We start from the raw sequence: 13,589 nt of genomic DNA, 5'->3' as shown, positions 1-13,589 counted from the left end.
AGCTCCCTCCACTCCCTCGGGGAGACCCAGAATCTGGAGGATCTTTCTCCTCGAGCTGTTCTCCAGGACTTCGAGCCTTTCGATACACCTCTTATGTAGCGCCTCGTGCGTCTCCATTTTTACCGCTAGGCCCAGAATTCCATCCTCGTTCTCAGCTGCCTTCGCCTTCACCCCACGGAGCTCTATCGCCTGGGCCTTTTGCGTTTCTTTTAGCCCTTCGATTGCCAATAAAATCGGCGCCAGCACCTCCTTTAATTCCTCCACACACCGTCGAAGGAATTTCTGCTGGTCTGTGCTCCATCCGTCGCCATCTTTTAAAAAATATATATATTTATTAAAGTTTTTTAACACAATTTTTCTCCCTTACAACCAATAACCCCCCCCCGTAACAAAAAAAAATGAGAAATCGCGCAGAGCAAGGTATATACATGGCAAAATGATATATTTACACAGCTTTGTACACTGGCCCTCACCCGTACGTGCCAGTTTCCCCAACCCTTCATGTTATCTCTTGCTCATCCACCCTCCCAGGCAGTCCCCCTTTTCCCCCTCCCCCCCCTCCCAGGACATCCCCTCCACCCCCCACCCCCCCGTCCCAAGGTTGCTGCTGCTGCAGACCGACCTTCCTCTAACGCTCCGCGAGATAGTCTAGGAACGGTTGCCACCGCCTGTAGAACCCCTGCACAGACCCTCTCAAGGCGAACTTAATCCTCTCCAACTTTATGAACCCAGCCATATCATTTATCCAGGACTCCAGGCTGGGGGGCTTCGCCTCCTTCCACATTAGCAAGATCCTTCGCCAGGCTACTAGGGACGCAAAGGTATCCGTCGCCATCTTGCTTCTTCCTTCTCTTCTCTGCCGCTGCTCCAAAGGATCCTTTGCAATCTGGCCACTACCACCGATCCTTTCCATACACACCCGGGGAGACTCCTTACTTCATCACCCCACACTGGGTTTGGTCCGAAAAAATTTCCGTTGGGGCTCCCAAAAAGAGCCCAAAAGTCCGTTAGAATGGGAGCTGCCGAAACGTGCGGCTTAGCAGTGCATCGCCGCAACCGGAAGTCCATCAGACAATACGTAATCACTCTTTTGGGCTCTGGGTAGTTTCTCTCCAGTTTAACCCACATTTAGAATTTTTTTCAGCAATGGGGAGCTGAACTCAGAGATCGGCCCATCATTTTGAAAGGGTGCCCCGATGGGTCACCTGCCACCCAAAGGCAATGTCACCCCCTCCCCCCCCCCCCATACATATGGTCACTACCCCCCCCCCCCCCCCCCCCAGGTGAGGACACCCCACTATGAGGTCCCTGTGCCACCCCTCCCCTTCAGGTCCCCCACACTCCCTTACAGGAACCCCCCCCTTTTCTAGGACCCCCACCTGTCACCCTCGCCACCCGCCCCCAAACTGCCAGAGGCCCCTACTTAACTGCCCTGTAACCACCCCCAGCCTTCATGTGGGCACCCTTCCACTCTCCTTTCATGGGCATGGCCCTCCTTGGGCCCTGACCCTTGGCATGCCACCTGGGCACCTTATACTGGCACCCTGGTAGCGCTCCTGCCAGCTTGGCAGTGCCACCTGGGCACCTTTGTGTGGACCAGAACTGAACGGTGCCTGGCTGTGGTCTTGCTGGGTAGGCTGGTAGATCCCGGGAGGTCAGCAGATGCAGCGTAAGCTCGCCTAAGTAGGTTTCTTGAGCACCCATTTGCAGAGTAGAGATCGAGGAAGACGATGTTTCTGGGCTTTGCCAGTGACTTGGGGCTGGTGTTGTATGTTTGCTGTATCTGCTGAGAAATAATGTATCATTAAAAGAAACTTACACTTTGTTCTGCTTTATAAAGAATCCGTCTCAAAGTGGTTGGAGAGCAGACTGATCAATGGGTTTTAGAGAGTGGGTCAGGAAACCCATTTTCAGTTGAATGTTTTCCCTCCCAACTTGTTCTCAAGTCTTTTCTGACACTTTTTACCATTGCGTGACTCTATTGAAGTAAAGCTGTCTTCTAAATCTAAAACTGGCGCTCTTTGTCTGTAGTTTGGGCGAGCTTTATTTTATTGGCCATCAAATTCTGTTTAGATGACTTGTGTTAGAAAAGAGTACGAGCAGAAAATGCCTGAAATACACAGCATGCCAGTCAATTCCTGGGGAAGTGAAGGGGGGGGGGGGGGAAGGAGTCATGGGGTGGGGCTGTGGGGGTGGGGGTGGGGGGGAGGGGGGGGGGAAGAGATTTAATATTGTTAAATGGGCCCTTCAGTAGAATATCAGGTCTGATTGGGGTTTACCCCCAGAACTTCAACCTATTTTTCCTGTGCTGGCTATCTGCGCATTTCCACTCTTTTTGTATTTTATTCCGAATTTCCAATATTCCGTGTCGCTCCATCTCCTTTCCTGATTTCTGTAGGCAGAGAGCCGGCTGATCTGGTAACATTACAGGGTTTTTTTGCTCAACCCCCCCATCCACCCCTTTTATCTTGCAGCGTGAGTAGCTACGAGAAAAACCAGGCGTACTCTGCTGAATGGTCCGATGATGAAACAAATAACCCAGCCACAAATGATGCCAATGGTGGAGCAAATCCATTTGATGAAGAAGCATCTCCTGCCCATGGTGTGCGAGTGCGCGCGCTGTACGATTATGAAGGTCAAGAGCAGGATGAACTGAGCTTCAAAGCAGGTGAGATTGTGTAGAAAAAAATCATTATTGCAGTATGTGTCACATGACCGGGAAGTGGTCGTTTGGTTATCTGCCGATCTTCCACGTAAAGCTTCCCAGATTCCTGGACTACTTCTCCACACTTTGATCGTGGGTCAGAATTTGGGGTAGCAATGGTATGTATATGTCTGCCATTAGTTAGACCTGCTCTGGCACAAGTATGTTTTTTTCAATAATAATAATAATCACTTATTGTCACAAGTAGGCTTCAATGAAGTTACTGTGAAAAGCCCCCAGCCGCCACATCCCGGTGCCTGTTCGGGGAGGCCGGTACGAGAATTGAACCTGCCCTGCTGGCATTGTTCTGCATTACAAGCCAGCTGTTTAGCCCACTGTGCTAAACCAGCCCCTAAAGTATTCTGTGAGACAAGTTGCTGAAAGAATGAGCTGATAATGGTGCAGTGAAGGAAGAAGGGAATGAAATGCCTAACTGTTTGTTTTGTCCCCTTCAAACGCAGGCGATTTCTTAATAAAGATCGAAGATGAGGATGAGCAGGGCTGGTGCAAAGGACGCCTAGAGAATGGACAGCTTGGCTTGTATCCAGCTAATTATGTAGAAGTTATCTGATCGCCCATTGTACTTGCTGAGCTAGCTGCTGCTGCTGCTGTATATATGTGTTCTAGATAATGCTGTTCTTGTTCTGAGGTGATTTGACAAATCATTTCATTTTGTACTTTTTGTTAGTAGAATAGTGCCCTGTTATCATTGTGCAAATCATGCTCTCATCTGTGGGCTCAGAAGACTGTACGTTAATGGTCAGTGTAAAACATCTATTTAAAAAGAAACCTACTTAACTTCTATAGTGAGCTCTCTTCTATTTTTGAAGTGGCACCCCATTTGTTCTTCCAATTGTTTTGGATTGGAAGCCTCATTCTGAGCTCAGTTTCTGTTCTCTCCTTTATCCAATTCGTAGGCAACATATTTCCGTCACTTAGATTCCAGTTATTGATTTTCTGTTGCCAGCTCCCTTAATTGACTGTGCATAGCCATTGAATCATAGCCACGATATTCACATAGGTATAGGCGCACACAGGTTCAGGTGCACATGCGCGCGCACACAAGCTCAGGTGCACATGCACATACATGCACACACACGCACATTACTTTGGTCCTTCAATTTGTTGCTTGTTGTGTATTTCCTTTTGACCAAACCCATTGGCCATTGCAATTCCAGTTGAAAACTGTTCATGGGGCTGTCTGTTCTGTAAGCCACATGTTCCCTGTCCTCAATAATTCTCATTGATCCAATCAAAGGTGAATATGCTTACCCCATTGGGTAGTGATGTGTCCAAAGATTCCTGAAGCTTTTTGTGGCTTTATCAGCGAGTGTAAAATTGATTGTTGAGGTATTTGATATTGAATCTATTGGTTGGTATTAAAGGGCTCAATGTGCATCCGTTTATTACACCAGTTAAGGTGAATGAAATCTTGATTATTAAATCTGCTAATCATTAGTGATTCCGCTGTGAGACTGGTCACATATGTGTTTAAAAGATTTTCATTCGGAAGTTCACAGGGACACTGCCCCATTAATGATTGTACATGTGACTGATTGTGTCATCATCAGCAGCCGCTACTTTAATTGTCAATGCGTTTAAGTCTGCTGCAGTGGGGTAGACATGAATCTAAAAATGTCTCATTAAAATAATCATGCCTGCTTGAAGAGTTAGCTGGTATCTTGTTAGAAAATGTGGAGAATGGATTATACTCTGCTAGTAACTGTATTTTCTTTTGCTGCTGTGCAATGCAATGATGGGATCATTTACTAAAATATATTTATTTAGCCTGTTAAACCTAACCAGTGCAGGGGGCTGAAGAGCAACACACTCCAGGCACCTGTCATTCACACTGAGGTCAGGGTGTCCTGTTGAATTGAAGTCCGAGGTTGCATGATTGTTTAGCCTTTTGTAGTTAGAATGTCTGTAGCTACAATGTCCAAGACCTGAAGTGAAATAGAGCGGTCTGCAGTTTTTTTTTTTTGCTGCACTTGCTGGCTTTTGCCACCAGAGGACTCAGATGTCTAAGTAAATATAAGCATGAATACAACAGCAAAATATGGCAGATGCTGGAAATCTGAGATTAAAACGGAAAATTCTAGAGATACTCAGCAGGTGTAGCAACATCTATGGAGATAGAAGCAGAGTTAATGTTTCAGGCCTGTGATGGAAGGTCACATATGGTGCCAGACCTGTTATGTATTTCCAGCATTTGTTTGAAGTAAGCATTACCACAATAGAAGAAGAGCCATCATTTCAATATATCCCAATGACTTTTACACAAACTTTCCGAAAGTGCATAGATTTTTTCCTAGTTGCATCCTAAAACTTTTTTAAAAACATGTGACCCAAAGAACTAATGGAATCCTAGCCTAGTGTGGCGATGTAATATTTAACACAATTAATGCTTGGGAATCATTTCCATCTGTTTTCTCATCCATCCCCGTTTGCAAAGTCTGTTCGCTCTTTTATTTTTCCCTGTAACCTTTTTTCGTAAAATGTTCAACCCAACCCTTCTAATGTGCAAGTTCACGGCTCCATGCCTCCACCCCCCCCCCCCCCCCCCCCCCGCCCTCCCCGCGCCACACACACTTTGTAGGGATTGTAAAATGTGCATGTCTTTGTGGTTGTTATCTAGTTATTTCTTTGGGCTAGTAATGTCAAAGTAGTCGATATGGAGGAGAAAAAGAACCATGGAGAATGTCATTGGGAGTCAGCAGATCCTTTTGCAAGATTTTCATGAGGTAACAGGAATGGGTGCATACGTTTCTTTTATTACATCTGGGTACCTTATATAGGCATGAATCAAGGATGGGGAGATCATATGGACTGGTTGCATCTAATATGGACTGGTGGCATCTAATATGGAGCAAACCTCCTCAAACATACTGCACTTCCACAGCTGCTGCAGTTAGTTTCCCACTGCCCAGCACTTCATTGTAAGGTCAAGGTGAAGCCCAGCAGTTCTGAATGTTAGCTGCCACTTAATGAAGCAGGGTCTAATGGGAAATTATTGAGCTTCTAATTCTAACTCTTGATGTTCTATTAAAGATGGATAAAAAGAAAGGGATGTTCTAATTTAATCTATAATTTAGCTTGCATCTTGGAGGGTTTAAAAAACATTTTCTTTACGCTTGATTTAAACTAATATTAGAGGGTATGGGAAGATGCTGAGCTCCAGGTCTTTGTGTGATACTCATTAAGACAGAAACGCAGATGTCAGTGGCCATACGCAGCAATTGTCACCAGTCCCAAAACCAACATATTTTGATGTATTTGATATTTTAATGGAGTCCAACATTTGTATCCTCAAACTAAGTTGGATACAGCAGTGATGACGTTCTTGCTCTGTTTAATGTTGGCCTTCATGGTTGTAGTTTAGGTAAGAAAAGAAGGAATAATCGCTTTTTGTCACAAGTAGACTTCAATGAAGTTACTGTGGAAAAGCCCCTAGTCGCCACGTTCCGGTGCCTGTTCGGGGAGGCTGGTAGGGGAGGAAAATGTTTGGAGACTTAAATTGATGTGTAAGATTAGCCATTTTTGCTTAACCGTTCAGCTCCCAAAGCAATTCCACTCATCCTCAATGCTTAGCCTTTATTGTTAAGTTGGTGTAACAACTTCCCTCATTCTCCCTCTGTTTTTATTTTTGGTCCTCGGCTGGTCACTTTGCTCCCATCTTTTTCAGCTAAAAGTGCACATTGGTGCCAAAATGCTTTGCCATTTTGTGTGTGTGTGTGCATGTATATTTTTAAAGAAAGTGCTTCCTCACTCCTGTATTTTACGCACTCATTCTCCAGCTCATTCACCAACTTCACACACATATTCAAATTTAAATGTACCTCCATATGAAATCCAACAGTGCTTTTTATAGGAGTTATGCAGCAAGCACTCAATCTGGGGAATCAGAGATGTGAGGTACTGCACTGCAGAACCACAAATGGGTGCAAAATCTCCACAAACACTGCATTACAATGTTGAGAAACTTAGATATTTATGCTTCACACATCTTGATTGTGCAAATTGTGTATGTAAACACACAGGTAGTCGTTTCACTAGCATTCACAGCTATTTGTTCCGTGTAATGTATCCGTATGTTTGGCTTGGGATGCTATGCATGTCTAATTTTATCCATCCAATGCTCTTGCAGTTAAATTATGATGTTTAACTAACAGTTAAATAGTTATTTTGTTACCTGTCTAAATGTGCCATCAGCACACTACCGTGTATTTCACTTTGAAATACCATGGTTACTGGAGTGGGTTATTAAATTAGGAGCTGTTGATGCAGGGAAGGGAAATTGGATCCCAAAACACAGAATTGGATTATACAAACTGTGCTTGGCATCAGGTGATCACGTTATAGTAAATAGCTATTTGCATTTTACTGTTGAACGTTCAGTCATTTAATGTGCTAAAGAAAACCTTGAATTATCCAACATTTTCTATTAAGCAGCATAGATTATGTAGCAGTGTGGGAATATATTGCTTTAAAAATTGAATGATTATTCTAGCTAAGCAACTTTGAATTGAGAAGTAAGTAGACTGTATCACCAGGCTGTACGTTATAAGAAAGATCTATTCGATAACTCCATAACCTTCTAAATTTTTTAACTGTTTCCTGATGTTGTAAAACACAGTGAAATGTGCTGCGTATATTTTTGCCATCATTCCACAACAGATGTACAAACTTATAGCTTTGTTTTAAAAATTCCACTCCATAAATGTGCCAGTGCAGCTTAATTCCTGTTTCTGGGCACATGGATCTGCCAAGCTTGTGATATAGATACTGCCAGCTCCCTGTTGCTATTTGACCCAGGAAAATTACTCCTGGACGGCTGTGCCGGAAAACTAATTCTACATTTATGAATGTCAGGGTTGGTGATTGGACAGTCAGCTCTGTCTTCATTAAAATGAGTGGGGGGGAGGGGGCAAAATATCATTTGAATCATCTGGGAACTTTTCTAAACTTGTTTCTGGCTACACTTGTGCCCAGCAAGCATGAAGCTAAAATGGGGGGAAGAGTGCCTCCTGAAGGTGACCTCAAACATCTTGTATAAATTCACTCTGTGCAACTTGACACCAAATCCACAGTACATGGCTGCAACTGGCCTAAGAAAGTTGTTGTATTGTTCCTAATCTCTCCTGAATGTGACTGCAACTGTTGTGGGTAGGCTCTGATATATGAACCCAAGTTAAATAGGTTTCAGTTTTTAAATAGTTTTTAACTGCTACGGCTGGGAGTTGATTGAGAGTTCTGCACTATTAAAATGTTTAATTCTCTACTTTTCCCTAGTTAATGCAAAGTTGCAGTTGGGAAAATGTATATTTAGCAGAGTATTTTGTAACCAAAAAATCTATGAAGAATATATAATTTTTAAAAAAGGATACCAACCCTTGCAAAGGTATAATTGCAGCTCAACTTGACAAATGTGATACATTTACAAATCGCATCAACAATGTACGCAACGTTTAGAATTTCTGAGTATGGTTATATTAGAACGAATGGTCAGTACTATGCAGGAGTACCTTCCCCCATACCGTTACCACCTGACAATTGGGTTGCTACCATTTGCCAAGTTCAGAATTGAGGCAGGTCGGGGGCAGAAAACAAGTCAGATAATGGTTTGAATTCTGCAGTTTGCTTGGCTAAGACTAATTTGTTGTGGTCCTTAATAATAGAATTCCGGCACATCCTTCACAAAGCAAAGTAAAGGTGGGGTGGTGGGGGGGAGTAAGAATGGGGAATGTGATCTTAAAATCCAGATTTTTCAATTTATTTTAGTTGTTATCCAGATGACAATGAAAACAAACTGGTGGCAACCCCAACAGTGAACAGAGATACGTTCCAATTTCTGCTACTGACCATTCTGCTTAAAGCGCAGTCTGTGCGCAATACAAATTATTTATTAAATGGAAAAGGCAGTATCTGTGCTTGATTCACAAGGCCATTTGTATGTCAATGTAGTGACATGTGGCAATGCAACATTTAATTAGATGTATTGATATACCATTCTGCAAATTCAACTCCAAATACATGTATAAAAGTTGCATATGATGCTGTTGTATAATCAGTGTATATGATTCTGTAATTTAACTAGTACCTTGTGATTGTACTGTGTGGATACGTTTGAACTGAATTTCCTCTGTATGATCACTGTTGTGAAGTGAAACATCCCTTCCTTTAAAGCCTATGTTTACATGTTAATTTAGCTGGAAGTTGATACTACTGATGTAGTGCCTGTTTGAACAATACCTGCTGTTAATGTGAACTGCAACTGAGTCATATTCATATGCGATATGCAAACTGTTTCAGCTTTTCTTTTACATAGGATTCTGGGAGTGCCAGCTGGGTTCTGCCTCAGTGCCACGTGTGTCACATTGACATTACAGTAGTGGAATAGAGAGCTTGCCCGGCCAGTGGAAAGAACAATCGAGGACTACGCTGAATTGTGAAGTGATTTATAAATCTCTAAGGACGGGGGGGGTTTTGTTGAGTTGTCATTTTAGAATGTCCCCAAACCTGAAAATTTATTTTAAAATGTAACTGTACCAAATGGGCATCGATCGAAGCTGGAGGAAGGCTGATAAAGTAGCTGTTTCATCTTCAAACAACTTCTATTCGGGCTGCCAAGTGCACTATCTTTCACTGCAGGAATTGTGTGGGCTGTTCTCTGACTGAGTGGTACTGTCTTTGCTCAGCAAAATGATAATTGCCGTAAAAAGCTGGTGTAAAAGTCACACCTTTGTGTACTGTCTTTGTGTCTCCATGTATATGCAACAGTTTGTACGCTGGTAGGATAACTGCAGTTATCACTTTTTAATGGCAACCATTCAATATGTTCAAGTGTCTTCCAGGGTACACGTTTAAAAAAAAAATGCACTTCAGCATTCACAGTGCATTGTGTGGTTAATCTAGGCCCTAATTTAAAAAAAAAGGAATATATTTTTCAATGAGCAATTTCTGAATTTAAGGCAATACTACTTGAATAGAGACTACACCTTGGGCCATTGCCTAGCAAATATTCCATTACCGTTCACTGTTTCTGAAGTTTAAACTTCTAAATGTTGGCTGCCCTCTCCCAAATAAAAATGGTTATTCTTCTCAACCTCAAGTCTTTACTGATTTTGGTAAATTGCTGAATTCAACCCCTGATGAATTCCCGAGTATTGAAGATTTGTAATGTTAGAACAATGAGCAAATCAGGCTTTGGTTGACTACACCATATGGAAGACAATGGAACAAGCTAGATATGAGTTTTATAGCTTTGGTTGTCATTTGGTGGATAAATTTCTTCTATTGTCTGCTCCACTTTGGCAAAGAAAGTAGTCGCTTTTATTGAGCATACCTGAGGACATTTGTCATTTATTCCATATAAAAGAAATATCAATAAAGAGACTATTTTATTGGTGTGTACAATCTTTTTATTTTCTGCACTGACTAATGTTCCAATATTTGCTGCCTCCTATTGTACTCGGCTTAAATGCAAGAACTTGGGCTGCTCTCTCTTCCCCCCCCCCCCACTGCATCATAAACACTGGTCATAACTGACAGCTGAGGGACTTTGTTGCATTAGTATTTTGTGATTGAAAAATACATTTTAAATTAAATTACAGGGGATCAAAACAAAGTGACAAAGGAAAAAGCAGATCTTAAAATAAAACTCAAGTTTGTGCTCTTAGAATTAAAAAAATCAATGAGGTGATCATTCAGCCTGTCAAGCTTGTGCCAATGCTAGCCCTGCGTCACAACTATCTGGTCCCATTTCCCTGTCCACTCTAGTATATTTCATCCAATTTAAGCAGTGTGCTTTTTAAAAATAAGTTTAAAGTACCCAATTCTTTTTTTTCCAATTAAAGGACAATTTAGTGTGGCCAATCCACCTACCTTGCATGTCTTTGGATTTGTGCGAGTGAGACCCGCAGACATGGGAAGAATGTGCACACTCTACATGGACAAGCAGCATGATCAACACCTCAAAGAAAATAGACTGGTTCATGTCACTGGAAATCCTTTATTCTGAGGAATAATCTTTCCTGAGATATTAATCTGATTTATCTCCCCTCAGATAAAAAAAAAGACACAAGTCTTATACTTAAAAATGTACAATTAATGTTGGGTATGGCCTTTTCTAGACAGTAAATTAATGGCAGATAGCAACATAATCAGAAAACAAAGAGGAATATATTACATTATGTACAAACTGAGGGGGATCATAAGTAAATGATGTAAAAAAAAATCATCTCTGCCACATAATAAGGTTGATTTTGGTGGGAGCCAGTTCCATGAAATTGCCCATCGTGACATTTTAGGGGAGGTGGCCAATTAGCAAACTTCCTCCAATCTAATAATAATCTTTATTGTCACAAGTAGGCTTACATTAACACTGCAATGAAGTTACTGTGAAAACCCCTTAGTTGCCACATTCTGGCGCCTGTTTGGGTACACAAAAGGAGAATTCAGAATGTCCAAATTACCTAACAGCATGTCTTTCGGGACTTGGAGGAAACCCATGCAGACAAGGGGAGAACGTGCAGACTCCTCCGCACATACAGTGACCCAAGCCAGAATCGAATCTGGGACCCTGGAGCTGAGAAGCAACAGTGCTAACCACTGTGCTGCCATGCCACCCACCTGTGATACTGAGCAGGTTCAACAGATGGACGGTGCATACAGTGCAGCCCATGGCAAGGGAAGCCAATAGCCCCCACTGCTGAGGGCGAAGCAACATAATGCCTGGCATGCCATTGTTATCGGGAGTAGCCACTGCATTAGTCCCAGCACAATCAGCGACATCAGACTTGAGAAATTGTCACTTAATGGCAAGCCTCTGACAGGAGCAGACAACAGCCTTGTAGTTTCCTGACAGTAAATGTTTTTTAAAAATTCACGAGGATGCAGCCATCTTTGAAGTTGCTAGGAGGCTGATGTGGTAATCGTGGGGAGTAATATGACACTGTAAAAGTTGTCTTGTAGGAAAATTGCCAATGGCATTGGTCCTATCCAACCCTAGAAAAACAGCTAGAGACATCAGCCAAGTGGACCCCCACCTCCAAGGGGCTGGGAAAATTCCTCCCTTAAGTCATTAAAAACATAAGTTGGGTCTACGACAGTAGTGTGAAGCAGACATGGAGCAAATCAACAGCTGCTTTTACTGCCAGTTTTTATTTTCCATTGACTTGGGAAATACTGTGAAGCTTTTATTAACTTCAAACCAAGTAAAATAAGCAGTAAGACTAGGAAACAAATGTTAAGAAAAAGTTTGAACTAGTGTTTTGAGAATGTCAGTGGAAAGATCAGGTGAGGTAGAAAACCAGCTGCAGATTCTCTTTGAACCGGTTTTGTGCTGCTGGCAAAGACCAATTGTAACTAGCTAAGGGAGTGGAAGGTCTGGAAAAATGGGAGAGATGGGCAACTAGGGGATCTAGTTTGAAAATTACGTTGTGATTAAGGTTACTGAAGCCAGTGTTCAGATCAGTTGGTTACAGGATGCTCAGGGGAAAGAGGGTCTATTGGCCCTTATTGTCACTATGGTGGAGTTCCTCTCAGTCATGGCATAAAAGTGTAAGCCCCACCCTTGAACATACACTCCTAATTTCATGGGACCGGGAATGAGGCAGAACAATTTTTGCACAAATGCATTTGAAGGAGATAGTTGCGATCAGCTGCCTCCACTGAAGCGAGGTTTTAGCCGGACATAAGTGTGAAACCCGCAATGTGCAGATTAAACAAGGTAAAGGCAGGTCTGAACTTTATGGATTTATTTGAATAACTTTATAGAATTTACAGTGCAGAAGGAGGCCATTCAGCCCATCGGGTCTGCACCGGCCCTTGGAAAGAGCACCCTACCCAAGCCCACACCTTCACCCTATCCCCGTAACACAGTAACCCCACCCAACCTTTTTAGGCACTTAAGAGCAATTTAGCATGGCCAATCCACCTAAACTGCACATCTTTGGACTGTGGTAGGAAACCGGAGCACCCGGCGGAAACCCCCGCAGACACGGGAGAATGTGCAGACTCCACACAGACAATAACCCAAGCCGAGAATCGGACCTGGGACCGTGGAGCTGTGAAGCAACTGTGCTAACCACTATGCTACGGTGCTGCCCTGTGGATCTAGTCCTGGAACATCTTTGGGTAGGTAAGGGGTCCTTTGGAATTGTTAAACGTAGGCATAAATGTGCATAATAGGTGCACAACACATTACTGTCAAGCTGATCGGAACTGTCAACAGACTTGTCAAAATCAACAATCAAGAGCACCTGTAAAAAGAAGCGAGTGAGCTATTGAGACATTTAAAAGTCCTGCCCTTTAAATCTTTTTTAAAATGTCAAAGAGTGGTAAAAAAAAATATTGCTTGCTATTTCACTCTGTCCAAAACCTGAGGGTTTCCACAACTGGATTATTGCTTTTTGGCATATTTGATAATCATGAATTATTGCAGTAGGGTAGTGGCTGTTATTTCAGTTTTGATTAACAGTGTAATAACCCTGACGAAACCCACGAGGATGACCTAATTGATCTCCCTGTGGGACTCGTGGAATGTGATCTTCCCTGCTAACGGACAGAGGCCCGCCCAGCTGGGGCTCGTTACTGGACTATGGCAAAGCCGGCCTGGACAGGTACCAGCATTCTGGTAGTCCCGGCGGGGACCTATTGTGTGTATGCAGCTATGGTGACTCTTTGCTATGTCAACAATAAACTCATGCCGACAATGAGGTAAAAACAGTAATTGCAATTTTCAGCAATGGGGAGGACTGATGGAGCGTAATCCTCCTGACTGCCTGCGGGTCTCAGCTTTAAGCATAATCAAGAGCCTTCCCTACCTGCCAGCCTGGACCCAAAGTCCTTTGATTAACTAGTGGAGTTAGTGGTGAATCATTAC

At 42.9% G+C, this 13,589-nt stretch overlaps 1 protein-coding gene across 7 annotated transcripts in view; it reads left to right on the top strand.

The window, feature by feature from the left end:
- pacsin1b (protein kinase C and casein kinase substrate in neurons 1b) overlaps nt 1-10,107 on the top strand; it is a 472,183-nt gene extending 462,076 nt beyond the window's left edge. For all 7 annotated transcript variants that reach the window (XM_072480514.1, XM_072480519.1, XM_072480512.1 and 4 more), the window contains 2 exons: nt 2,475-2,668; nt 3,166-10,107. In XM_072480514.1, coding sequence (XP_072336615.1) covers nt 2,475-2,668; nt 3,166-3,275 — 304 coding nt within the window. In that variant the 3' untranslated portion in view covers nt 3,276-10,107. The remainder of the gene's footprint in view (nt 1-2,474; nt 2,669-3,165) is intronic.
- Nucleotides 10,108-13,589: the final 3,482 nt, after the last annotated feature.

Source organism: Scyliorhinus torazame, chromosome 17 (assembly GCF_047496885.1).
Source record: "Scyliorhinus torazame isolate Kashiwa2021f chromosome 17, sScyTor2.1, whole genome shotgun sequence".
Classification (NCBI taxonomy): Eukaryota; Metazoa; Chordata; class Chondrichthyes; order Carcharhiniformes; family Scyliorhinidae; genus Scyliorhinus; species Scyliorhinus torazame.
Note: the sequence above shows the minus strand (reverse complement) of the source record. Positions and strands in the feature narration are given on the sequence as shown.